Source organism: Eucyclogobius newberryi, unplaced genomic scaffold (assembly GCF_026437365.1).
Source record: "Eucyclogobius newberryi isolate DKJ021-1_F unplaced genomic scaffold, fEucNew1.0.hap1 SCAF_266, whole genome shotgun sequence".
NCBI classification, from domain to species: Eukaryota; Metazoa; Chordata; class Actinopteri; order Gobiiformes; family Gobiidae; genus Eucyclogobius; species Eucyclogobius newberryi.
This window is the reverse complement of record NW_027315908.1, coordinates 19,364-47,007: the sequence shown is the minus strand read 5'-3', so window position 1 is coordinate 47,007 and position 27,644 is coordinate 19,364. Positions and strand designations below refer to the sequence as shown.

The window sequence follows — 27,644 nt, the reverse complement described above, 5'->3', positions numbered from 1 at the left end:
GCTACGTCACCACTGTGTACGGAAGTAGCTGTGCATTCGGCATTCATCATCCGTGGATCCATTGCTTTCATCAGGCATTCATCCACTGACAAATGGATTCCGGGTGCAGTTCATTTAGTATTTTATCGACATTTAATGACCACGCTGAAATGGAAATGGCTCTGCGTTGTTATGTTTTGTTGTTAAAATGACAAAATGAGCATTGTCTGCAAATCACGCAGGCTTTTAGAGTGGAACAAATTGTAAAAATCTCAAAGAAACTGACAAAATGAGCACGGAAGATGTTTTGAAAGATGCGTCAACTTTGGCCTCCTACAATGTGTTACTACAGGTAAGTACATGCTTAATATTGCGAAATATTTTTGGCTAAATATGTTACCAAAGTTTACATCGTTATTTTTTCTCTCTATTTTATGATTTTAGGTGATGTTTCGCGCGCTTACATTTTTGCTAAACGCATTCACGTTACGATTCGTCTCCAAAGAGTTGATTGGAGTCGTCAATGTGAGGTAAAACCACGTATAACAGCTTTGGTTTACTGTCAAATATCTGTTTGTCTAATAAGATCATCTTTGTGTGTGTTTTTAGGTTGACTTTACTGTACTCCACGTTAGTATTTCTGTCCAGAGAAGCCTTCAGAAAAGCCTGTTTAAGTGGAGGTTCGGGGACCAACCACAGCTGGAGACAAGTCATCAACCTGCTGTGGCTCACGTAAGGAATAAACCAATATTACCATAGTTTTCTAGATTTGACTGACTACTGTATTAAAGCTTGGTAGAACATTAGTACTGATAGAAAACAAAACATAAGAGAACTGTCCTACTGGTTGTTCTTGTTTTACTTGTCAGTTGTCCATATATTAATCAGGAATAACTTTTATCCGGTTTGTCTTAATGGTTTAACCTCTTGATTTTTTAAAATTTTTGTCAATGTTGTTGTGTTACTTTTAATGGCGGTTGGCAGCTGAAAAGGTGCATTTACCACCACCTACTGTAGTTGCACGTCTTCAAAGTATGTGTTTTACGCTATACAGTATTAAAAGAAAGAAAGAAGTAGACTATATGTGGAAAGCTGTAACGTTAACTTAGCTACAGTTAAATCACTCATTCTGGGGTGAATCAGGACCAGATTGGACCAAACCCACAAATAATAACAAATCAATTTTTTTGTGATTTTGGCTTTAGCTTTGAAAAAGGAATTGTCAAGATGCAGAAATCTACTGTCTGTCCATCATTATCTCCCAATTTACTCTCGGTGGGATATTTTCCTTTGTGCTTACAGCTTTTCCGTTTTTGCTTCTTATATTTAGTATAAGAATAGTATAAACATAAGTAGTCGAGTAAATTAGACATTACAGGCCAAAACTACAGAGTCTCAGCTTCACAAAAAGTCCAGCCCGTTGTTTATAACCTAAAGGGTTCAGGAACAGTTTCCGTTCTGAGGGTCACTTTAGTCTGGTGTTTTAGGGAAAATCTCCTCCAGTTTAAGGGGTTAAATTCAAAATGTTGCACACAGGTGATATGTTTGACAATTGCTGTGTCTTTAAGAGTGGTTTACAACAGCGGTTCCAGACTTGTTTCCCATGAATCACAGAGTTTTAGTATTTGAGACTCGTTTCAAAAAACAAAGAAACGTACAGCGATAAGAGTCACTTCATATATATATATTGTTCACACTAAAAAAAGAAAAAAACTTTAGCTTGATTGTAATGAAATAATAGTAAATGAATGTGCTTACGTCTGCTTCCTCTTTCAGGTTACCTTTAGGTGCATTATGGGCCGTCCTCCTCGTCTATGTTTGGCTGTGGCTCTTGGAAGTGCCGGACGCCCGCTCGGTGCCGTTCTACAGCCCGGCCGTGGTGCTCTTCGCTCTGGGAGGAGTCCAGGAGCTACTGGCTGAACCGCTCTGGGTCCTGGCTCAAGCTCATATGTTTGTGAGACTCAAAGTCATCTCTGAAAGTTTAGCCATGATTGCCAAGTGCAGCGTCACCGTGGTTTTAGTGGTGTTCGCCCGAGATTGGGGGCTGTACATCTTTGCTGCGGCTCATGTACGAAGAAGTATTACTGTTTTTTTTATTACTGTATGCTTGATTAAGAAAATAATAATAATTCCATTGTGTTTTCAGTGTGTTTATACAGGATTCCTGGTTTTATGTTACGTCACATACTTTGTCCGATTCTTGGGCTCTAAAGAGGCTTCAGAGGAGCGTTTTCCTCTTCAAAGTCTTCGAGAGCTGCTTCCAAGCAAAACTGAAGGAGAGGTAAAGAATCACATCATTCAACATGGAGACATAAACATGCACTGTCCTGTCAAATAAAGCCCACGGCTCAAAAAAATTCAAAAAATAAGCAACAAAGTCTCTCTTAATAATTTGAATAACTTAATTTTGAAGAAGAAATATGGTGCTTTTTTTGGATATTTATTTCACATTTTGTTTATTGTATTTTTTCTCATTCATCTCAAGGAACGTCCTGGTAAAATAAAGGATGAAGAAACCGTAATATTGATCTAAAACAGCTTAATAATAAAAACAGGTGCATTGACTTCCTGTTCAAATGTGCAGAACTGCTAAGCCCCGCCTCTTTATGGTGATATTTTTGAACCAAACTCAAGCCTCAAATGCAATAGAGGATTATTTAAACATGTAAGAGTCAGTGAAAATACAGCTTATACACACGCACGCACGCACGCAAACCACACACCACACACCACACACAGTTTACCTGCACTTATGTCTTTGGATGACACACATGATTCTAATTTCCATGTTCCTCTCTAGCCTCTGGTGGATTGGACTCTGGCTCGTCTCACCTGGAGTTTCTTCAAGCAGTCGTTCCTGAAGCAGATCCTGACGGAGGGAGAGCGTTACGTCATGACTTTTCTAAACGTCCTGAGTTTCGGGGATCAGGGCGTTTACGACATCGTCAACAACCTGGGCTCCATGGTGGCGCGCTTCGTCTTTCTGCCCATCGAGGAGAGCTTCTATATCTTCTTCGCCAAAGTGATTGAGCGAGGGAAGGACGTCCAGAGCCAGAAACAGGTCGGGACAACGAAATGTACAGATGGTCAAAAGTATGGGGACATGCAGTGTGTATTTTACTGGTTTAATTGGACAAAGAAAACACATTAAAATGGTAAAATGTGTGTATACTTTAACTTTATACAGATATAAGATGTAACTTTCTGGATTTTTCGGTATGATTCCATGGAAATATAAAGTTATTCTCCATAAAGATAAGGTACGTTTTATGCCATACTGTGGAATATTACAGCTAAAGGAACAACATTTCCATGGAAACAAGCGGGAGGAGGCTCGTCCAGGCCAAGTACAAGTCGGGTTTGTGGAGATACAAGCACGCTGACTAATTTAAAGTCAACTCTCCATCACGATTTCATGTTCCTTTGCAGAAAACAAAGCAAAGACAGCTTTATGTGAGAAGTGTTAACACAAAATGCCTAAAATGTTAAAACTGAATGAATGAATAGAGGTCAGATTTATTGAGGAGATTTTTGAGTAAATCCATGCAGTAGTATCGGATTGGTCAGACAGGTATTGTTATAACTGTATTTGATTGACAAACGGGAGTATTTTGCGCGTTCTAGGATGAAGTGGCGATTGCGGCCGAGGTCCTGACGTTTCTCCTGAAGCTGGTGCTGGTCATCGGTCTCATCATCACCGTGTTTGGATACGGATACTCGCATTTGGCTCTGGACATTTACGGGGGGTCTTTGCTCAGTAGCGGAACAGGTGAGTGAATGAATAAACTTTAATCCTTCGTGGCGTGTCGGGCTGTCAAATGTATCAAAAATCAGACACCAAATATACTTAAACTAGATGCTCGGTGAATTGACAACAAATGACAAAAACAGGACAAAATGTGGTCTTTTCAGAACAGTTTTTAGAAGGATTGTCTACTCATATCTTCTAACCTTCTGTTCTTCTCCCAGGTCCCAGCCTGCTCAGGTGCTACAGCGGCTACGTTCTGCTCCTCGCCGTCAACGGAGTCACTGAATGCTTCGTGTTCGCCGCCATGAGCCAAAAGCAGGTGGACAAGTAAGAACAAACTCATCTCTTTGGAGAAAATGTTTTGACTGCCTGTGTAATCCCTCAGTCGTCCTACAGATACTTTTATTAATTTACCTTGAGTTATGCACCAAAAGTCCAAAAATCTTCCTCAACATTCTGGCAGAACTAATGGAATGTGGCAAAAAGTAAAAACTTCAGTTGCTGCATAACAATTAATTTCCTCAACAAACGGACTGAAAAGCTTGTGATTTAAGGAAAGAAAGGTACTGAGTTCAACTGTGTGTCTGTGACAGTGATAAATGTGAGCGCAGCTACAGTGTTCTGTTGTTTATCTGCTTGTCTTTTACTCAGTATTGTACAAACTCAGTATTGTAGGCGTTTACTTTTGCTCTTAGACTGCAGCAGCTCGTTCACATTTCACTTGTGTTTTGAGCTTTTACAGGAGAAAATGTCATTCCTCACTTTTTGCCGGTTACCCCCCACGAGTCTGAAGGTTCACAAGTCTGAAGGTTCACAAGTCTGAAGGTTCACAAGTCTGAAGGTTCACAAGTCTGAAGGTTCACAAGTCTGAAGGTTCACAAGTCCGAAGGTTCACAAGTCTGAAGGTTCACAAGTCCGAAGGTTCACAAGTCCGAAGGTTCACAAGTCCGAAGGTTCACTGGTCTGAAGGTTCACTGGTCTGAAGGTTCACTGGTCTGAAGGTTCACAAGTCCGAAGGTTCACAAGTCCGAAGGTTCACTGGTCTGAAGGTTCACAAGTCTGAAGGTTCACTGGTCTGAAGGTTCACAAGTCTGAAGGTTCACAAGTCCGAAGGTTCACAAGTCTGAAGGTTCACAAGTCTGAAGGTTCACAAGTCCGAAGGTTCACTGGTCTGAAGGTTCACAAGTCCGAAGGTTTTAAAGGTTCACTGGTCCGAAGGTTCGCTAGTCTGAAGGTTCACAAGTCCGAAGGTTCACAAGTCCGAAGGTTCACAAGTCCGAAGGTTCACTGGTCTGAAGGTTCACTGGTCTGAAGGTTCACTGGTCTGAAGGTTCACAAGTCCGAAGGTTCACAAGTCCGAAGGTTCACTGGTCTGAAGGTTCACAAGTCCGAAGGTTCACTGGTCTGAAGGTTCACAAGTCTGAAGGTTCACAAGTCCGAAGGTTCACAAGTCTGAAGGTTCACAGGTCTGAAGGTTCACAAGTCCGAAGGTTCACTGGTCTGAAGGTTCACAAGTCCGAAGGTTCGCTGGTCCGAAGGTTCACTGGTCCGAAGGTTCGCTAGTCTGAAGGTTCGCTAGTCCGAAGGTTCACTGGTCCGAAGGTTCGCTAGTCCGAAGGTTCACTGGTCCGAAGGTTCGCTAGTCCGAAGGTTCACTGGTCCGAAGGTTCGCTAGTCCGAAGGTTCACTGGTCCGAAGGTTCGCTAGTCCGAAGGTTCACTGGTCCGAAGGTTCGCTAGTCCGAAGGTTCACTGGTCCGAAGGTTCGCTAGTCCGAAGGTTCACTGGTCCGAAGGTTCGCTAGTCCGAAGGTTCACTGGTCCGAAGGTTCGCTAGTCTGAAGGTTCACTGGTCTGAAGGTTCACTGGTCCGAAGGTTCGCTAGTCCGAAAGTTCCTGCTGGGCTATTTGAGTTAATTCATTCATTAATAATACGATAAGGAGCTCAGGCTATGCACAGAAACAAGTCGGTTATGGAAAATACGTGAGTTTAATCATAAAAAGTGCATCAACACTAGAAAAGTCCAAAAAGCAGTGTGTGGGGCAAAGGGAGGCGAGGAGAGCCCGCTGCACGGAGACTCACACCTTCGGACTTTTGAACCTTCGGACCAGTGAAGCTTTGGATTTGTGAACCTTTAAAATTTCGGGGGAATTTCGGACCCGTGAATCTTCGGACTAGTGAAACTTAAAATTTCTGAATTTTCGGACTAGTGAACCGTCGGACTCGTGGGCAGCCACCGTTTTGGCCACTCACTGATAAAACTCTTCTATAAAAACGCTGTGATGTCGCCTGCTTAAGCTCTATAAAGACATGTTCCCTTCAGACAGATATAAGCAGTGACTCCCTGTCAGAGGAAGTGAGGAATCTACTTGGATGAGTGTTCACTCTTAAAAAGTCCAGATTTTAAAAAACTTTTACACTATAGACACTCTTAATAAATAAACTTAAAGGCCCTGTTTTATGGCTTATTCGGGCTTTGATATTGTAGACAATGGCATGACATGGGTGACAAGCCAATTCTTAGTATTCCTAATCAAACACACTGCGGAGTGAAGCGATTGGAACTGATCTAAACACAAGGACCGCACTAGCCATCAGGGTGGTCAAAAATGAATACCCACATACTAACCGATCCCGAAACTAGTATCGAAACTCACTCAAACAAGTATCGATACTGAAAAATACCAGAACTAGAACAAAACTGGACCTAGCTATATCAGAACTAGTACAATACCACATGACGATATTGAAGAAACGACTATTTTTCCTGTTGAATTACAACATTGAGTGTCTTTAAGATGAACTTCACTGAATCGGTTTCAAGAATCCAGCCTCTGAGCATTGGAATCAGGTTTAGGATTTCAGTATGGTGACAACACTTATTTCCACCATGTAATTGTTTCTTCTGCCTTCTCCTCAGGTACAACGTGGTGATGCTGGGCCTGTCTGTGTCCTTCCTGCTCCTCTCGTACGTGCTGACCTGGCGGGCCGGAGGGGTGGGCTTCATCTTGGCCAACTGCCTGAACATGGGCCTGCGGATCGTGCACAGCGTGGCGTTCATCCGCCGCTACTTCGGCCCCAGCCCGTGGAGGCCTCTGCGCGGCCTGCTCCCGTCGCCGCTGCTCGTCCTGGCTCTGCTCGTCAGCGCCGTCGTCACCGCTCTGTCCGAGGTTTGGGTCTTTATACGTCATCACGGTCGACAGCTCTGGATGTCACAATATCAAATGTTAGCGTGGAGGAACATCACGATTATTGACACATCACAAAAACAAAAGTGAAATTCTTTCATATTGGTTCATTCTAATACATCCCTGTTCCATGAGTGTGTGACCAGCTTTCTGAAATCAAACTTTCTGAACGCAAAAGTAAAGTTATTATATAAACAGCCACATAAAACTCACTATACAATTACGTGTGCTTTTTGGGCTCCAGATTGAATATAAATTACATAATTTTGCTTCTAAAATGGTCATGATTATTAGTTTTTGGTTCTTACAATTATACTGAATAATCACGATTATCGATTAACAGATTAATCTTTACATCCTTACTCAGGACTAACCCTTCATCTGGTTCATGCCGTTTTGTTGTATATTGCCTTTTACCGTAGATTTTAAAGTACTTTTGACAGGTGAAACTACACATTTGACTAATGAACATAATTATATTTAAGGTTTGACTGAAAATTTTGCCTATTAGTCTCCGGTTTGACCGTTTTGGTGACGTTTATAACGTCACTTCCTGGTTGGACACGATCAGATGTGACTAATGTAATCCATTTAATTACCCAAGTTATGATTTGACAGTTAAAAATGTCTGATAACGCCTTTATTTTGTCAAATTATTCTTTAAACTGTTAAACTGTTTCACAAACTGGCTTACTATGATGAATGTTTAAACAGGGACTATTACACCAAAGACATAATAAGAAAAACAGAAGAGCCTGTCATATGCTCTAATAGCTCTGACATGCTTTCCTGTTTAGATGTTTTTGTAGTCATCCAAACATCTTCAGTCTCTGGACTTGTTTGGTTTTCTGTGATTGTCCGGTGCTACTTGTGTGTCTTTATCTATTGTTTACTGCTCTTTGGTCATGTTCTGTGTTTTATGTTCTTTATATGTTCTTCTAATAATAATAACAATAACAATAACAATAATAATAATAATATTAATAATAATAATTAATAATAATAATTAATAATAATAATTAATAATTAAAGCCGCAAGCTGCATCCAACGGCCCTCGCGGGCCGCCGGCCTTCCGACTCTGCGCTTTCGACTTGATAAAGATGGCGCCCTTATTGTGTGTTGAATAAAAAAAGAACTTGACAGACGGCGACACATTGGACATGGCCAATCCAGTGCAAATGAACACAAGTGTCAGTCAAATTTGCTGCGCCGCCGCACAGAGACCGTAGAACTTGGAATAAAAATATGGATAACTTTTGATGCCCCGCTTGTGTAGATGATTTTCCCCAAATATGAGCTTGATCGAGCTATTGCCCACAGAGGAGTTCATTAAAGTGTGAAGCGTAAATGTGAACATTTCAGAGATTTCGCTGTTTTCCCATTTCTGACATATATTTGCGGGTCCGCCACACAGAGACCGTAGCACTTAGAATCAAAATATGGATAAGTTTTGATGTCCCGCTTGTGTAGATGATATTCTCCAAATATGAACTTGATCGGACAATCGGCCTAGGAGGAGTTTGTTAAAGTGTGAAGCGTAAAAATGTGGTGATTTGAGCAATTCTATGATTTTCCCATAAGGATAACATGGGATGTTTCTGTCATCGCTACGGTTACGCCGTACAAAATATGACTTTGGCTCTCATACTTTTGTGATCAGGATGGCAAATTAGAATTTTGTTCAAAATATCATGTCATTTGGAAAAACTCTATTGTTTATAGGCTACTCTGAAGGCCAAATAGTCAGAATTCTGGGAAACGTTTGCGGCTCCGTCGCACAGAGACCGTAAAAGCTATCCTTAAAATTTGGATAACTTTAGATGCCCCACTTGTCTAGAGGACGTACACCGATTTTGAGGTCGGTGGGCAAAACGCACTAGGAGGACTTCGTTAAAGTGTAAAACATAAAAATGTGGATATTCGAGAGATTAAGCGGTTTTCCCATAGGGATAACATAGGAGGTTTATGTCATCGCTACGACTACGCCGTAAAAATTAAGGCATTTGTCTGATTGGCTTTTTGAATTTTGGGTAAAGTTTAGAAAATTTTGGTAAAACTAATTTTTGACCTTCAATGTTAATTTAAAGGTCACTCTGTAGGGGGCGCTATCGCGCCAATTTCAATTTTGTCAGCATAAACTGGTCCAAACTAGAAAGTTGAACAACTGATTCAGATTTGGTCCTAATCGGACTTGTTTTGATCAAATGGGAACAATTTTTAGATCTGCAATATCCCAAAATAAGTTGTCCAACTTTGCGGCTGCGCCGCACACAGACCGTAAAAGGTATCTCAAAAAATTGGATAACTTTAGATGCCCCACTTGTCCAGAGGACGTCCGCCGATTTTGAAATCGGTGGGCAAAACGCCCTAGGAGGAGTTCGTCAAAGTTTGACGTGAACAAAATGGCTAACACAGCGTGTTTTCATTTTCAAAGGAAGATGGCGGGCATGGGGTAATTCTGGGGGCGTGGCCACAATAATATTTGTTTTTTGTCCTCACAAGAGGAATGCGTGTTCCGAATTTCATAGCTCTACGACAAAGTTGACCTCGGGGCGTCTCCCATAGGCGCAATGTATTTTGACTTTTGTCGGTGGCGCTGTCGCGCCATTTTTTAACGAAAAAAAAAATGGCCCAGAAAAAACAAAATTTTTCGACGATTTTGAATTTTGGGTAAAGTTTGGTGAGTTTTTGAGCATGTTCAGGGGGTCAAATTAGAGCTCAAAAAGCAGAAGAACAAGAAAAATAATAAAAATTAAAGCCGCAAGCGGCATCCAACGGCCCTCGCGGGCCGCCGGCCTTCCGACTCTGCGCTTTCGACTTGATAAAGATGGCGCCCTTATTGTGTCTTGAATAAAAAAAGAACTTGACAGACGGCGACACATTGGACATGGCCAATCCAGTGCAAATGAACACAAGTGTCAGTCAAATTTGCTGCGCCGCCGCACAGAGACCGTAGCACTTGGAATAAAAATATGGATACCTTTTGATGCCCCGCTTGTGTAGATGATTTTTCCCAAAGTAAAGCTTGATCGAGCTATTGCCCACGGAGGAGTTTGTTAAAGTGTGAAGCGTAAATGTGAACATTTCAAGGATTTGGCGTTTTTCCCATTTGTGACAGTATATTTGCAGCTCCACGGCACAGAGACCGTACCACTTAAAATCAAAATATGGATAACTTTTGATGCCCCGTTTGTGTAGATGATTTTCCCCAAATATGAGCTTGATCGGGCAATCGCCCTGGGAGGAGTTCGTTAAAGTGTGAAGCGTAAAAATGTGGTCATTTTAGAGATTTCGCTGTTTTCCCATTTCTGACATATATTTGCGGGTCCGCCACACAGAGACCGTACCACTTAAAATCAAAATATGGATAACTTTTGATGCCCCGTTTGTGTAGATGATTTTCCCCAAATATGAGCTTGATCGGGCAATCGCCCTAGGAGGAGTTCGTTAAAGTGTGAAGCGTAAAAATGTGGTGATTTGAGCGATTCTACGATTTTCCCATAAGGATAACATGGGATGTTTCTGTCAACGCTACGGTTACGCCGTACAAAATATGACTTTGGCTCTCATACTTTTATGATCAGGATGGCAAATTAGAATTTTGTTCAAAATATCATGTCATTTGGAAAAACTCTATTGTTTATAGGCCACTCTGAAGGCCAAATAGTCAGAATTCTGGGAAACGTTTGCGGCTCCGTCGCACAAAGACCGTAAAAGTTATCCTTAAAATTTGGATAACTTTAGATACACCACTTGTCTAGAGGACGTACACCGATTTTGAGGTTGGTGGGCAAAACGCACTAGGAGGACTTCGTTAAAGTGTAAAACATAAAAATGTGGTAATTTGAGAGATTTTGTGGTTTTCCCATAGGGATAACATGGGAGGTTTCTGTCATCGCTACGACTACGGCGTAAAAATTTAGGCATTTTTGTGATTGGCTTTTGTGATCGGGACGGCAAAATAGAATTTTGGGTAAAGTTTAGACAATTTTGGTAAAACTAATTTTTGACCTTCAATGTTAATTTAAAGGTCACTCTGTAGGGGGCGCTATCACTGCCATTTCAATTTTGTCAGCCTAAACTGGTCCAAACTAGAAAGTTTAACAACTGATTCAAATTTGGTCCTAATCGGACTGGTTTTGATCAAATGGGAGCAATTTTTAGACCTGCAATATTCCAAAATAAGTTGTCCAACTTTGCGGCTGCGCCGCACACAGACCGTAAAAGGTATCTAAAAAAATTGAATAACTTTAGATGCCCCACTTGTCCAGAGGACGTACGCCGATTTTGAAGTCGGTGGGCAAAACGCCCTAGGAGGAGTTCGTCAAAGTTTGACGTAAACAAAATGGCTAACTCAGCTTGTTTTCATTTTCAAAGGAAGATGGCGGCCATAGGGTAAGTTTGGGGGCGTGGCCACAATGTTTTTTTTTGTTTATCCTCACGAGAGGAATGCGTGTCCCGAATTTCGTAGCTTTACGCCAAAGTTGACCTCGGGGCGTCTCCCATAGGCGCAATGTATTTTGACTTTTGTCGGTGGCGCTGTCGCGCCATTTTTTTACGAAAAAAAAAATGGCCCAGAAAAAATAAAATTTTTCACCGATTCTGAATTTTGGGCAAAGTTTGGTGAGTTTTTGAGCATGTTCAGGGGGTCAAATTAGAGATCAAAGCGCTGAAGAAGAACAAGAAAAATAATAATAATAATAATAATAATAATATTTTTAGCAAAAACAATATAGCCGTTTTTACTATAACAACAAATGATACATCGTTTGAAAGCTCTAAGCCTTCCCGATGCCGCCATGGGGTGGAATTATCATTACGAGCGCTTACGCGCTCGTCACTCCCTATTCCGTCGGGATGCCCCGCCCACTCCCCATAGACTTCCATTGATTTGAAGCAATATGGCCGACATTTGGTTGGGCGGACGGCATTGCCGTAATAATATTTTTTACTTCTCTTGTCACCATCTACCTCTGCGCCAAATTTCATGATTCTACGATCAGATTTTTTTTGGGTAATTTCCCATCTCTCAATGCATTTTTGGTACATTTGGTGGCGCTGACGCGCCAATTTTTTTTATTTTAGAAAAGGGAAATAGCCAGAATGTAGAGAGGCACGATTTTTAGAGGTGTGCAAATTTTTGTGACTTTTCGTCAATGTTCACTGGGTGAAAAATAGGGGGGTTGGTCCCGAGAAGAAGAAAGAAAGAAAGAAAGAAAGAAAGAATAATATTCCGATGCGAAAACAATGTTTCCCATTTTTCAAATATCATAAACTATACATTTTCGGAAAGCGCTCGCGCTTTCCTACCTCATGGTGTGGGTCCCTGGTCACTGACGGGTACTTTCGATAATTTTGAGTGGGCTCCGCCCACTTTGTGTTTTTGGCCCTCTATACAGTAATAATGTTCAATTTTTGCATTACATGCTTATATGCACGGAACATGCAAGAGATGGGGAACGTATTCGTGAGCTACTTAGCGCAAATGAGTGCTTTATATGGGGATGACGACCGCGAAGTGCTCGTTTAGTGCGAACTTTTGCACGGGCTTCGCCCGTTTACAACGGTAATGTTCCATTTTCCTACAACTAATTAGTATGCACGGGGCGTGCATGAGTGGAGGAGTGCGTTAGTGAGTGTTTGGAAGTGGGCGAGCGCTTCGCGCTCGATTTCGTGCGCACTACGTGCGCACTTTCGCAGCCGTGCTTCGCACGGCCTTACGAGATTAATAGGCCTCTCGCCAGCTTGTGGCGCTCGGGCCTAATAATAATATTTTTAGCAAAAACAATATAGCCGTTTCCACTATAACAACAAATTATACATAGTTTGAAAGCTCTAAGCCTTCCCGATGCCGCCATGGGGTGGAAACATCATTACGAGCGCTTACGCGCTCGTCACTCCCTATTCCGTCGGGATGCCCCGCCCACTCCCCATAGACTTCCATTGATTTGAGCAGATACAAGCATGGCCCATGCCTGCGGCATGGATTCTCGCGTACGGGACGATGCCAGGAGGGTTTTTGGAGGAATGCAGCGCTTCGCGCTGCTGTTGTCAACAAGGAGTGAATGGGCTACGCCCATTCACTAATTGTTGACTATTTCTGTCATAGCAGGAGTAAGTATGCATGATCCATGCCTTCGGCATGGGCTAGTTCACTGTACTTGCCAGGGGCGACGGGGTACCAAACATGCGGGCTGCGCCCGCATGTTTGGTCAGACAGTTGCAATGCTGCCTTCGGCAGCATTGCGGGAGCAATAGGCCCTCCGCCCTGCTGGGGCTCGGGCCTAATAATAATGAGCAGTCAGATGATGCCTTGACCCTCCTCATCATTTCCTCCTGGTCCATAAAGTGGACATCCTGCTCCTGAAAACTGTGTTGACGTTTTTGCAGACGTAAACACTGGATTCAGCTCTTTACATGTTTTATTTTCATCATGAAGAGCCCGTGTAGATCTTAGTGAGCTGCATGGGCCGCGCTGACGTGTTTTCCTCTGATGTTCTCGTGCAGTTTGCCTTCTGCTGCGCGCGTGGCTGGTTCTTCCGGCTGCTGCACGTGTCTGTGGGAGGAGTCTGCCTGTGCTTCGTGCTCCTCACGGTTTACGTCACGGAGACTCGACTCGTCCAGTTCGTCCAGACGCAGCTGCTGCCTCGATACGGGAAGAAACGTCACTGAAATGTGTCTGGAAAAGTGTACAGGGGGTGATTATGAATGTCCACGGGGTTATCAGACGATTTCACTGAGGGGAACAATGTTGGTAATATATTTTAATGTAACAGATGTTTATACCAAGCAATATTGTTTATTTGTATGATCAGTAAAACAGTTTATATAAGAAAAAGAGTCATTATTTTGTTTGTGAAGTAAATGGGGTCAAAAGAAATTATCGATGCGTTTCGGAGCAATGAAATTGCATTGATCCTCCTGAAATCACATATAAACATGAAGTTAAACGGCTTTAATAGAACATTTACAGCAAATACTATTTAGTTCTCCACATCAGCAGGTCTAAACTGGGACTTTATCAGGTCTGAATTAAGATTAAAGATGATCCTAAACCAGGTCTAAAATGAGACTAAACCAGGACTAAAATGAGACTAAACCAGGACTAAAATGAGACTAACAAGGCCCTGCGTACCACAGTTTGTGAAACACTGTTCTACATATAGCTTTAAAAATGCAAATCAAGACACATACGGGGCGGCAGTAGCTCAGTGGTAGAGTGCTGGTCTTCTGATCCAAAGGTCGGCGGTTCAACTCCCCGCGATTGCAGCTGCCTCATGTGAATACTTAACCCAACTTGCCCCCCAGTGTCTGCGTATATCTGGGGTGTGAATGTGTGTGTGAATGGGTGACTGGTTCCTTGATGTAAAGTGCTTTGAGTACCTTGATGGTAGAAAAGCGCTATATAAATGTGACCATTTACATACATTTAGTGCCATTCTGTGCTCCCGGCAAAACATAACCAGGTTGATAAACTACATTTATCCCTCGTCCCACTTATGTCACACTTTTTTTATTACTGCCACTTGAATTCTATAAGAAGTGAGATTTACACAGAAAACATGAGGATACACTTCATGTTTTTGTCACTAACAAATCAAGAGTGTACAGGCTTTCAGGGCTGTAATATGATGGCCCCTGTTGCTTTTCCAATCTCTTTGTGCTTTACAGTTGAAAATAATAGTGTTATTGCACTTATTGTCTATGTTCTCAACTTTAGTGTCTTTTTTTCTACAATTTGTGGCGGTCGCTTGGATTTCAAGCAAGTGCCATTGTGCTTTTAATGATTTCGTTGTGAGTTGTGAGTTTTGAGCCACAGCATCCCAGAAGAATCCCAGAGGAAGAACGTGGGAGGAGCAAGTCCCAGGATTACGTCATTTGTCAGACACTTTTATTGCTCTGGGACAGTAAAACTAAACAAGAGCAGTGAGCTTTGTAACCAGCCACTCCAAACCAACATGTCGCAAGTACGTTTCATAACTTTTTTGTTGAGTTTGTTGAGTAAATTATGAGCTTGATGTGTTCTTTTCCAGCAAGAAGATGAGCAAGTCCAGCGTCCCGAGTTGACCGAGGAAGATCTGGAAGAAGGCAGGAACAGGCTGGGACTGACTGGACCGGCTAAAAGCAAAACATTTGAAGTAATGGAGGAGTGCGGTGAGTCCAACGTTACAAAAGGACAGTGTAAATGGAATGTGTGTTGTGTTTTGTGTGTGAGCTGAATGTCCCTGGAGACTGGGAGGACGTTGTTGTTCCTGATGCTGGTGGACAACTTTCCAGACCATATATAGAGAGAAGAGGGTCATTTTTGACTTCTCCTGTCCGTGTCCTCATTCCTACTTATTTAAAGAATGTCCTGCTTGTGCAAAAAGTCAGATTTACATAGAAAACATGACAATATATTTTTTCCTCACAAAGAAATATTGCCGTTATTATATGTAAGCTTAAATTTAAAGTTGGTCACCCCGTGTCCCACCAAACGCAACGACTTGTTCCTCTTGTTCTAGTTTGAGGTGGTCATCCTAACCCCCAGTCCTACTTATTTAGAGAATGTCTATGTTTTTCTCACACAGGATTGAGCTCATGAGTAGTTTGTGAGATGTTTCCCCGGGTGTTTGCACTTGGCACGAGCTGGAAACAAAAGGAAAAAAAGGAAAGACTAACACCAGTGAGAAGCTGTAGTCTAAAAAAAAGTGGAGCTACAATGACAGCAAATAGAATAAATCTAAACACGTGAGGCCAAAATTGTGAACTTAACTGCACAAAATACTTTAAATGATGTAAGTTGGTCATGATTCCAAACCAAGAGTCACCTGAGCTTCTTAAAGAAAAGTCTAAACTATGTTACAATGTTATGTTATTGTAAATGATGGACCATCACAAAGCCTGTCATGAATACATGCGTCAAGAGCTAGGACTGGGTCTATATTGACAGGCAAATACTAATCTTTTTACAATACTTTAGCTTTAGTCTTGAAATATTTCATGTTCGTTTTGTGACTGTGCATTCCTTCTTTCACAGAGAAAGTGGGTAAAATGGCTCCTTCTGTGTTCAGCAAAGTGCGTTCAGGAGGAGAAACTGTCCTCAACACTCGACCAATGAAAAAATAGAAGAGGTTTCATGTCACGACTGCGTGATGAATGTAACGGCTCATTTTGCTTTGCAGCGTGTTGAAATGCACTTAGTCAGTATGTAAGAAAAGAAAATGTTTTACTTTGTGATATTTTGCTTCATTTCTGTTGTTTTGTTTAATGTCCTTGAGGAAAGAATAAAAATATTGCTTTTGAGTTCACACATTTTGTGGAAATTGTGGCAAAATTCAGTTTACAAACTGAAAGATCTTTTATTAAGAATAATCTGTAACAAATAAAACTAATTCAACAAAAGGACAGACTTAACAGGATCGTTGGGTCAGTGATGAAGAGTTGCATAAATAAATGCAGAGAAATCCTTTGTTGAAAAGACGTGGAGTTGTGTTCATTTCATAAACTTATGCTGTTGATCTTGGAGGATTTTAGCAGAGGATTTGGCGTCATAGAAAAGTTCGTTGATCTCTTCGACCTGTTCTCGCTCGACATTTTCTTTTCCCTGAACTCGCCCCAAAAGGCTGGCCGGGGTCAGCAGCTGCACCGCGTATCTGAAGAGGAGAAGGATTTACAGCGGTCAGATGTTATAGTTACACACACTACAGAGTAAGAGACATGACAGTGGCAGAGGTCATTACCGCAGTGTGGTTTTGGAGCCGATCTCTGACAGATGTGCGAGCGCCTCTTCACTGATGTTGATGCCTTCGGTCTGAGCACGGATCTTAATAATCTGAAAACAACAGGGCCATTACTACAGAGCGATATAATAAAGTCTAACCCCCAGATGAAGAGAGATCGTCACCTGCTTCATCTCCTGTGGCGTGTACATCATGGTCCTGATGATCATGACTCGGTCCAGCAGGTCCAGAGGGATCCCGTGAGGAGAGCTGATGTCCTCCGTCCCCCTGACCACAACAAGGAACCAGGGAATGACTTAGAGACAGCCAGACTTTGAAGAGCTGTTTGTGGAGACGTGACAGACTCCTCCACACTAAACATCCAAGCATCTCATAACGTACTTAATATTCAAATCCTGCATATTATCTAGAATTAAAACTAACAAATCCTCAATAAAGATAGAAAAATATGCAGTTCAAACAATACAAAGTGATATTTTTCCGATTAATAGTTTGGTCCATTCATGTTTGGTGCGATACTTGGATTTGCAGCCACATTTGAGCAAATTCATGATGCTTTGTGTAAATATGATCTGAATATCTTTTAGCTGTGCAGTTAGATTAGTGCCACACAAAAAACAGTCATGAAACAGTCTTACTCCGTGTACTAGCCTTATTTTATTGGCATTTCTGATTCATAAAACGGCTACATTTAAATTAAGGATTTTGGCGTTTCCTCCTACAATAATAGCGACACTAAAATGTGATATTTATTTACATCCTTAGAGTACATTTTCCCCACACATTCAGAGGAAAAGTGTGGATTTATGGCTACACGAGAAACCTGCCTTTCGTTTCCCTGGACACTTGTGTCAGGCGCTCACCTGACGAGGCAGTTGCCGCGGTTGGAGGCGAACACCACGATGGGGGCGATGGTGCTCTCCAGCGCTCGGTGCAGGTACGTGAAGCACTCGATGTCCAACATGTGAACCTCGTCCACAAACAGGACCCCGGGGACCAGCTCGGCCACGCCCTGGTCGATGTACCGGTTCACCACTTTGTTTATCTCGGTGCGGAGCTTGTCTGGACGAAAGAGAGGAACAGAGGGAACACGGTGAGGTGAAGGACGAAAGAGGAAGAACAGAGGGAACACGGTGAGGTGAAGGACGAAAGAGGAAGAACAGAGGGAACACGGTGAGGCGGAGGACGAAAAAGAGGAAGAACAGAGGGAACACGGTGAGGCGGAGGACGAAAGAGGAAGAACAGAGGGAACACGGTGAGGTGAAGGACGAAAGAGGAAGAACAGAGGGAACACGGTGAGGCGGAGGACGAAAAAGAGGAAGAACAGAGGGAACACGGTGAGGCAGAGGACGAAAGAGGAAGAACAGAGGGAACACGGTGAGGCAGAGGACGAAAGAGGAAGAACAGAGGGAACACTGAGGCGGAGGACGAAAGAGGAAGAACAGAGGGAACACTGAGGCGGAGGACGAAAGAGGAAGAACAGAGGGAACACGGTGAGGCAGAGGACGAAAGAGGAAGAACAGAGGGAACACGGTGAGGCGGAAGACGAAAGAGGAAGAACAGAGGGAACACTGAGGCGGAGGACGAAAGAGAGGAAGAACAGAGGGAACACGGTGAGGCGGAAGACGAAAGAGGAAGAACAGAGGGAACACTGAGGCGGAGGACGAAAGAGAGGAAGAACAGAGGGAACACTGAGGCGGAGGACGAAAGAGGAAGAACAGAGGGAACACGGTGAGGCGGAGGACGAAAGAGAGGAAGAACAGGGAACGTGGTGAGGCGAAGGACGAAAGAGAGGAAGAACAGAGGGAACACTGAGGCGGAGGACGAAAGAGAGGAAGAACAGAGGGAACACTGAGGCGGAGGACGAAAGAGAGGAAGAACAGAGGGAACACTGAGGCGGAGGACGAAAGAGGAAGAACAGAGGGAACACGGTGAGGCAGAGGACGAAAGAGGAAGAACAGAGGGAACACGGTGAGGCGGAAGACGAAAGAGGAAGAACAGAGGGAACACTGAGGCGGAGGACGAAAGAGGAAGAACAGAGGGAACACGGTGAGGTGAAGGACGAAAGAGGAAGAACAGAGGGAACACGGTGAGGCAGAGGACGAAAAAGAGGAAGAACAGAGGGAACACGGTGAGGCGGAGGACGAAAAAGAGGAAGAACAGAGGGAACACGGTGAGGCAGAGGACGAAAGAGGAAGAACAGAGGGAACACGGTGAGGCAGAGGACGAAAGAGGAAGAACAGAGGGAACACGGTGAGGCAGAGGACGAAAAAGAGGAAGAACAGAGGGAACACGGTGAGGCGGAGGACGAAAAAGGAAGAACAGAGGGAACACGGTGAGGCGGAGGACGAAAGAGAGGAAGAACAGAGGGAACACTGAGGCGGAGGACGAAAGAGGAAGAACAGAGGGAACACGGTGAGGCAGAGGACGAAAAAGAGGAAGAACAGAGGGAACACTGAGGCGGAGGACGAAAGAGGAAGAACAGAGGGAACACGGTGAGGCAGAGGACGAAAGAGGAAGAACAGAGGGAACACGGTGAGGCAGAGGACGAAAAAGAGGAAGAACAGAGGGAACACGGTGAGGCGGAGGACGAAAAAGGAAGAACAGAGGGAACACGGTGAGGCGGAGGACGAAAGAGAGGAAGAACAGAGGGAACACTGAGGCGGAGGACGAAAGAGAGGAAGAACAGAGGGAACACGGTGAGGTGAAGGACGAAAGAGAGGAAGAACAGAGGGAACACAGTGAGGCGGAGGACGAAAGAGAGGAAGAACAGAGGGAACACGGTGAGGTGAAGGACGAAAGAGAGGAAGAACAGAGGGAACACAGTGAGGCGGAGGACGAAAGAGAGGAAGAACAGAGGGAACACGGTGAGGTGAAGGACGAAAGAGAGGAAGAACAGAGGGGAGAGGAAGAAGGAAAGTGGCGCTGTTGACTTACCAGTGATTTCTGTCTTTTTGGGTTTCATTAATTGTCCCATCATCGAGAGAATGTCCTGGCCTCCCTGAAAGACACATTTTAAGTTTACGTTTGGGCGAGGTCGAGAAAGACTTAAGACTTGTTTTGAACTGAAAGAGTGGGAAAAGTGGCATAAAGAAGAGGACAATGCTCTGCAGTTGAAGGGCGACTCTTGCCCTTGCCTGTGTGTTCGAGAAGCGAGAAGCTCATTCGTGGTCGTTTTGTCTGGCCACGCTTCCATAAAGCAGCACAATATATCGCAAACGAATCGAAAGAGTTGGTGAAATTAGCAAATCATCAATGGTTATTTATATGAAAGAATGTTGACTGCAAAGAAGAAAAGGTCTTGTCTTTTGATGGAAAAAAAAAATTCTGAAAAGTGTTCTCTCAAATGTTTACAACTTTGAACAGTATTCAAATTTTTTAAGCAAATCAAATTTAATCGCAATTCTTTTTTTTTTTTTAAAGCTCTTTTTCTCCTACAAACGTCACAGATTCACATATGGTGCTGGTCCGAACCTGAGGCCTCGCGTTGGACACATCCAGATCGTGCAGCGTCACGTCTTGAACTATTTCCTTCTTCTTGTGGACGTCTCCTTTGGGCAGCGGCACGTACTCCTCCGCCTCCAGGTCGAACTCGGTTGCAAACGTGTCACAGCGACCTTGTCTCTAAAAAAAAGAGAGAAAAGAGAGAAAATAACGGAGGGAAAAAAATGACATTGATCCTTTCCAGACGAGAGCGAGGACAAAGACGGGCCAGTGCGGAGGGCGCAGGTGTGTGCCGGCCCGTGCCAAAGCCAGCGTGGGATGAAAGCGCCGGAGCATCGGGTTATGAGCTTGTCAGCGGCAACAAATGTGGGCCCGGGCCTCGTCTCGCCGGACCCTCCAACACGGGGGCTTTTGTGCTCGCGGCCCACCGGCGACGACTAAAGCGTTTTCCATGGCTGGTTTTCAACGCCCGGCAAAAAAACAAAAACGGAGCGTCGCGGGAGATGGAGAGATAGAGAGATGTGAGGAGCGGCAGGAATGACAGGCCTGTGCCGCGAGAGAGGGAATGTTACACAGAGAGGTCACCGGCGTGTACGGGACAGAGGTCACCGGCGTGTACGGGACAGAGGGGTCACCGGCGAGTACGGGACAGAGGTCACCGGCGTGTACGGGACAGAGAGGTCACCGGCGTGTACGGGACAGAGAGGTCACCGGCGTGTACGGGACAGAGAGGTCACCGGCGTGTACGGGACAGAGGGGTCACCGGCGTGTACGGGACAGAGGGGTCACCGGCGAGTACGGGACAGAGGTCACCGGCGTGTACGGGACAGAGAGGTCACCGGCGTGTACGGGACAGAGAGGTCACCGGCGTGTACGGGACAGAGAGGTCACCGGCGTGTACGGGACAGAGGGGTCACCGGCGTGTACGGGACAGAGAGGTCACCGGCGTGTACGGGACAGAGGGGTCACCGGCGTGTACGGGACAGAGGGGTCACCGGCGTGTACGGGACAGAGAGGTCACCGGCGAGTACGGGACAGAGAGGTCACCGGCGTGTACGGGACAGAGGGGTCACCGGCGTGTACGGGACAGAGGTCACCGGCGTGTACAGGACAGAGAGGTCACCGGCGTGTACGGGACAGAGGGGTCACCGGCGTGTACGGGACAGAGGGGTCACCGGCGTGTACGGGACAGAGGGGTCACCGGCGTGTACGGGACAGAGGGGTCACCGGCGAGTACGGGACAGAGGGGTCACCGGCGTGTACGGGACAGAGGGGTCACCGGCGTGTACGGGACAGAGGGGTCACCGGCGAGTACGGGACAGAGGGGTCACCGGCGAGTACGGGACAGAGGTCACCGGCGTGTACGGGACAGAGGTCACCGGCGTGTACGGGACAGAGGTCACCGGCGAGTACGGGACAGAGGTCACCGGCGTGTACGGGACAGAGGGGTCACCGGCGAGTACGGGACAGAGGTCACCGGCGTGTACGGGACAGAGAGGTCACCGGCGTGTACGGGACAGAGGGGTCACCGGCGTGTACGGGACAGAGGTCACCGGCGTGTACGGGACAGAGAGGTCACCGGCGAGTACGGGACAGAGAGGTCACCGGCGTGTACGGGACAGAGAGGTCACCGGCGTGTACGGGACAGAGAGGTCACCGGCGTGTACGGGACAGAGAGGTCACCGGCGTGTACGGGACAGAGGTCACCGGCGTGTACGGGACAGAGGGGTCACCGGCGAGTACGGGACAGAGGTCACCGGCGTGTACGGGACAGAGAGGTCACCGGCGTGTACGGGACAGAGAGGTCACCGGCGTGTACGGGACAGAGAGGTCACCGGCGTGTACGGGACAGAGAGGTCACCGGCGTGTACGGGACAGAGGGGTCACCGGCGTGTACGGGACAGAGGGGTCACCGGCGAGTACGGGACAGAGAGGTCACCGGCGTGTACGGGACAGAGGGGTCACCGGCGTGTACGGGACAGAGGTCACCGGCGTGTACAGGACAGAGAGGTCACCGGCGTGTACGGGACAGAGGGGTCACCGGCGTGTACGGGACAGAGAGGTCACCGGCGTGTACGGGACAGAGGGGTCACCGGCGTGTACGGGACAGAGGGGTCACCGGCGTGTACGGGACAGAGGGGTCACCGGCGAGTACGGGACAGAGGGGTCACCGGCGTGTACGGGACAGAGGGGTCACCGGCGAGTACGGGACAGAGGTCACCGGCGTGTACGGGACAGAGGTCACCGGCGTGTACGGGACAGAGGTCACCGGCGAGTACGGGACAGAGGTCACCGGCGTGTACGGGACAGAGGGGTCACCGGCGAGTACGGGACAGAGGTCACCGGCGTGTACGGGACAGAGAGGTCACCGGCGTGTACGGGACAGAGGGGTCACCGGCGTGTACGGGACAGAGAGGTCACCGGCGTGTACGGGACAGAGAGGTCACCGGCGTGTACGGGACAGAGAGGTCACCGGCGTGTACGGGACAGAGGGGTCACCGGCGTGTACGGGACAGAGAGGTCACCGGCGTGTACGGGACAGAGGGGTCACCGGCGTGTACGGGACAGAGAGGTCACCGGCGAGTACGGGACAGAGAGACAGAGGGGTCACCGGCGTGTACAGGACAGAGGGGTCACCGGCGTGTACAGGACAGAGGGGTCACCGGCGTGTACAGGACAGAGGGGTCACCGGCGTGTACAGGACAGAGGGGTCACCGGCGTGTACAGGACAGAGGGGTCACCGGCGTGTACAGGACAGAGCCTTTTTTTAAATAATTTTGAGCATTTATTCCAAACCGTCACCGTGCGTTGGTATAAACTATTATTATTGTAAAAAGGGTGATACTGAATCCACGTCGAGCCTGGAACCTCAGAACATTTCTGACTTCTATAACTCATTGACTTTACCTCAAGTTTTGCCGATTATTAATTGCAGCTCAGATGTTTTAATGGCATTTAATTTTTTTTGGTTTAAGTTTATAGTGACGGTAGCAAAGAGTAGTTTCAATAGTATTGTGATGTTTTCTTTTGCAACAAATCGCACTTCAGAAATGTGTTAGTGTGACAAATTCTACTCTTTTGTCATTACGTCAATGTGCAGATAGAGGGGGACAATATCGCTACGAGTATTACTCGACAATATTGAGTATTTGTGAATGTTGTTTGAAAAAATGCTACATGAGTATATAGTTTATATTGGAAAAAGTGCTTAAAACAGTTGAAACAAACAAATATATATTGTAAACTCAAATAAGGGTATAAGGTGCACTTTTGTGATTCATTTTACAGACATTTCACATTTGTTTGATATTCAAAACATGAAATAGTATATTTAAAGTCATGTTTTAATACATTTCTGTTGGATTGTCGTCTGATTATCGTTATCGGGACACTAAACAGAACATCCCTACTCTCAAACACAAGAACACAAGCAGCCCAGAACCTCAGAAACACCGCTTCTCAACAAAAGAACTATTGCGTACCTTCACAGCGCCACTGTTGGCTTCGATGTAAATGACGTCTCCCACTTCGACTCTTTCCTTCTGAAGACTCTCATAAATGCTGGGATCGAGCTGAAACACACCACAGACTCTTGAACACGCTGAGGTCTGAGTATTTGCACTGAATAAATCGGACAGAAACGGATCCGGACCTTGAGCTGCTTGGTGCCTTTGGCGGTTTTCAGGCCGATGATGACGTGGCTGATGGTTTTGCCGTATCCGCCCATGGGGTTCTCCGTCTCGCAGGGCGTCAGCTCCGTCACCTCTCCTTCGTACACCTCCTTTGTCTCTTTGATTCTCAGGCCTAAAAGTGCACATGAATGTCAACACGGTTTATTCAAGTAAAAACTTGTAGAAATGGGCTAAATACAGCCAAACATATATTCTTTTTTCTTTCTTTTTCAAACGTATCAAGTGCATTATCTGAGAAAAGCTGAAAAAAACATAACCTAACCCAAGCACTGTATAATTAAACTTTCGTGATACAGTAATGACATGTTGGAGAATTTTTTTAAATATTTATTTGTTTCATTATTGCCCACCCGAAGTCTTAAAATTATACTTGGGTCCCCATGATAAATAAAACATAAAGAATGAAATTTCTATTAAAAATGGCACCTGCAAAAAAACATCTCAAACTCAACAGTTTGGTAATTACAGAAAACAGAGCACTTTAAAGATGATAACCTGCACAATTATGAGTAACCGGAGACGGCCTGTTGGACGCACACAGGTGGTCGATTCATATGGAACTGTTCTGGACGAGGCGATGACAGACTCAGACTCCGCCTCCAAAGGTCAGATCCGTGGAAGGAGCACAAGCCCAGAGAAGGTGACCTCCACCTCCTGCTCTGTGCTGGGAACTTTCAGCATCCAGGACCACCTCCTCTCGCCCTCTTCTCCTTCACCGTTCCGTCGTCCTCTTCTCCTTCACCGTTCCGTCGCACTCTTCTCCTTCACCGTTCCGTCGCCCTCTTCTCCTTCACCGTTCCGTCGTCCTCTTCTCCTTCACCGTTCCGTCGTCCTCTTCTCCTTCACCGTTCCGTCGCACTCTTCTCCTTCACCGTTCCGTCGCACTCTTCTCCTTCACCGTTCCGTCGTCCTCTTCTCCTTCACCGTTCCGTCGTCCTCTTCTCCTTCACCGTTCCGTCGCACTCTTCTCCTTCACCGTTCCGTCGTCCTCTTCTCCTTCACCGTTCCGTCGCACTCTTCTCCTTCACCGTTCCGTCGTCCTCTTCTCCTTCACCGTTCCGTCGCACTCTTCTCCTTCACCGTTCCGTCGTCCTCTTCTCCTTCACCGTTCCGTCGTCCTCTTCTCCTTCACCGTTCCGTCGTCCTCTTCTCCTTCACCGTTCCGTCGTCCTCTTCTCCTTCACCGTTCCGTCGCACTCTTCTCCTTCACCGTTCCGTCGTCCTCTTCTCCTTCACCGTTCCGTCGTCCTCTTCTCCTTCACCGTTCCGTCGTCCTCTTCTCCTTCACCGTTCCGTCGCACTCTTCTCCTTCACCGTTCCGTCGTCCTCTTCTCCTTCACCGTTCCGTCGTCCTCTTCTCCTTCACCGTTCCGTCGTCCTCTTCTCCTTCACCGTTCCGTCGCACTCTTCTCCTTCACCGTTCCGTCGTCCTCTTCTCCTTCACCGTTCCGTCGTCCTCTTCTCCTTCACCGTTCCGTCGCACTCTTCTCCTTCACCGTTCTGTCCTAGAGTTGTCTAAATCTCACTAAACGTCACTACAATTTCAAACTCAATTTTGATATAAAAAGAAAGGCTTGATACTCTTTGCTATACATCTCTGATAGAACATGGCAGATTTACATGGCAACTATTACAGATGCTTATTAATGTGTACGTCACCATCAAATAAACAAATAAGACATTTTCAAGGGGACAACAGAATAATTTTTGACAACAAAAATAATAGTATTTTCTTTAAAATTACCAAGTGGTCTCATACTATTATGAGAGTATTCTAAAACTATTTAGACAAGGTAATTTTTTTTTAATTTGTTTTTAAATGATTCAGTATTGACACTTGTTTAATTGAGTATCTAGTTTTGATTACACTGTTAGTATCAATTAGTATCTGGGCATTGATACTTTTCACAACCCTAACGTCAACTAAACTTTAAAGGTGCAATGGACGATTTTTCGGCCATTTGAGAACGCAGGCGGACTGATACAACACACACGTGCGTTTGTTTATTAGCGCGACGGATTGCATCGCACGTCTCGTCTCCCGTAGATTTCCGTCTACTTCTGAGTCAGCTCGAACTGTCTTTCTCCGTCTTCATTTTGCCCCGTACACTGAGGGAACTATATTATGATAGATCAATGCGCTTAGACGCGCGGAAATGTGGGACGAGCCACACGCGGCTGCAGGTGAGCGGTAGGTGCGTTTTATGATTGATACGTGGCAGGACTAATCGGCAGTCCACGCCACGAGGAAATGAGACTCAGATTTATGCCAAAAAAATCGTCCATTCAACCTTTAAGTCATTGTTGCGCCTATTGCTAAATATTGCAGAAAATGTGGATGAATATCAAATAAATCGTTGACTTCTTCAGATGGAGAGTAACACAGACACACAACACTCACCAATGGCTCTTCTGAAATTCTCCATCAACACTTCTGTCTTTTTGATCTCTGATGAGTAAACTTCACTGCCAACCATTGGACAGAAAGGCACTTTGTTTCCCAACTCCTGTGCAACAGCCAGCGCTAAAGCGGTCTGCAAAATAGAACACAAAAAGTGCACAATATTAAAAACCACAATCACAAGTGAGCAAAAATGTACGGTACACTTTCCTCTTACCTTTCCTGTGCCTGGTGGCCCTGCTAACACCACTGCTCTTCCAGCCATCTTCTTTGAACGGATCAGATCCACAATGATCCCACAGGCCTGAAAGCAATTAAAAAGATGTATACATGATTTACAATGAGAGCATCACATAATCTGGGTGTACCTGGTATGATTCAGATGGAGAAAAGTTTAATGACTGTACTTTTGTTTATTTTTGGTATATAATGCTATTTACACATGGGTTAGAATCACATGTATAGCCGGGCTGTAACTAACAAATATTTCAGAAAATTTTTAGTCGACTAGTCAAACAATTATTTACTTTCATTACAGCCTATACAGAGATTAAAATAAAAAATAAAAAAAGGTTGAAATGTGGTATTTAAGTTTTTTTTTTTATAGAATATTAACAAAAAAGTGTATTATTGAAACAAATCAGACAATGTCAATATGTTTTGACATTTCATATTTTACTGCCATTATTATGAATACGTTTGGTATGCCTTTTAGGGTCTGTGCAGTACATTTAACGATTATGATTATCAATATATGACTACAACTACTGAATGGTCAAACTAGTCTCGAATATTCCGATTAATCGTTGCAACTCTCTTGACCAAGTTGGAAAACAGCGACCCCTCTGTCCATGCTAACAAAATTAGCATTTAGCTTTCTTTCTGTATAGCTTTTTCCGTGTCCAATTCCTCGTCTCTCGGGGGAAACGGGTGCTCCAATTATTCATTTATATCAACCACAGATGGCGTATAATCAATAAAGCATTCCCGTTACCTCTCTTGCAGCCTCCTGGCCGACCAAACCACATGCTGCCTGTTTAGCATAACCGGCCTCATCCAGCCCGAGTCCTTTGACGTGACTGTGGGACGCAATACGCTGGGTTTTGGTTGTACTCTTCACCTCCTCGATCTTCATAGCTGTTGTATCTATGAAACCAAGCACTAACAAAGCTACAAATTATCCCCAAAGATGGAGAACGGTAGAGACTATCTTGCCTCCACAAAAGCCGCCGAAACTCAAAACACAGGGAAATCGGTTACCATGTGGGTTACTAGGGAAAGTTAGCGGAAGTGTTTCTCATAGATCCCGCTCACTGCATATTCACTTTTTAAAAACAAAAGCAAAATTAAATTATCATGTTTCTATAATATTTTAATATATTGGCGTGATTATATTCATTTAGAATTGTGTTTTATTTTCCTTTAAAAAAAATACAATGTTTGCTCCCGTTGAAACCCAACGCATTCATT

At 45.0% G+C, this 27,644-nt stretch overlaps 2 protein-coding genes across 2 annotated transcripts; one reads left to right on the top strand and one right to left on the bottom strand.

The window, feature by feature from the left end:
- The first annotated feature begins 55 nt into the window (after positions 1-55).
- rft1 (RFT1 homolog) lies at positions 56-13,642 on the top strand. The gene is made up of 10 exons (XM_072459737.1): positions 56-331; positions 424-509; positions 589-711; positions 1,756-2,047; positions 2,126-2,260; positions 2,780-3,040; positions 3,604-3,748; positions 3,949-4,054; positions 6,647-6,896; positions 13,423-13,642. The coding sequence occupies exons 1-10, from the start codon at positions 269-271 to the stop codon at positions 13,585-13,587; spliced, it is 1,626 nt and encodes a 541-aa protein (XP_072315838.1). The 5' UTR covers positions 56-268; the 3' UTR covers positions 13,588-13,642.
- Positions 13,643-16,381: 2,739 nt separating this feature from the next.
- ruvbl1 (RuvB-like AAA ATPase 1) lies at positions 16,382-27,454 on the bottom strand. Its single transcript, XM_072459736.1, has 11 exons — positions 27,169-27,454; positions 26,392-26,478; positions 26,175-26,307; positions 23,734-23,885; positions 23,564-23,653; positions 20,112-20,261; positions 19,575-19,638; positions 17,501-17,699; positions 16,802-16,904; positions 16,638-16,729; positions 16,382-16,550 (listed from the first exon to the last, which is right to left on the bottom strand). Exons 1-11 carry the CDS (start codon positions 27,307-27,309, stop codon positions 16,391-16,393), a joined length of 1,371 nt encoding a protein of 456 aa, XP_072315837.1. The 5' UTR covers positions 27,310-27,454; the 3' UTR covers positions 16,382-16,390.
- Between the last annotated feature and the right edge of the window lie 190 nt (positions 27,455-27,644).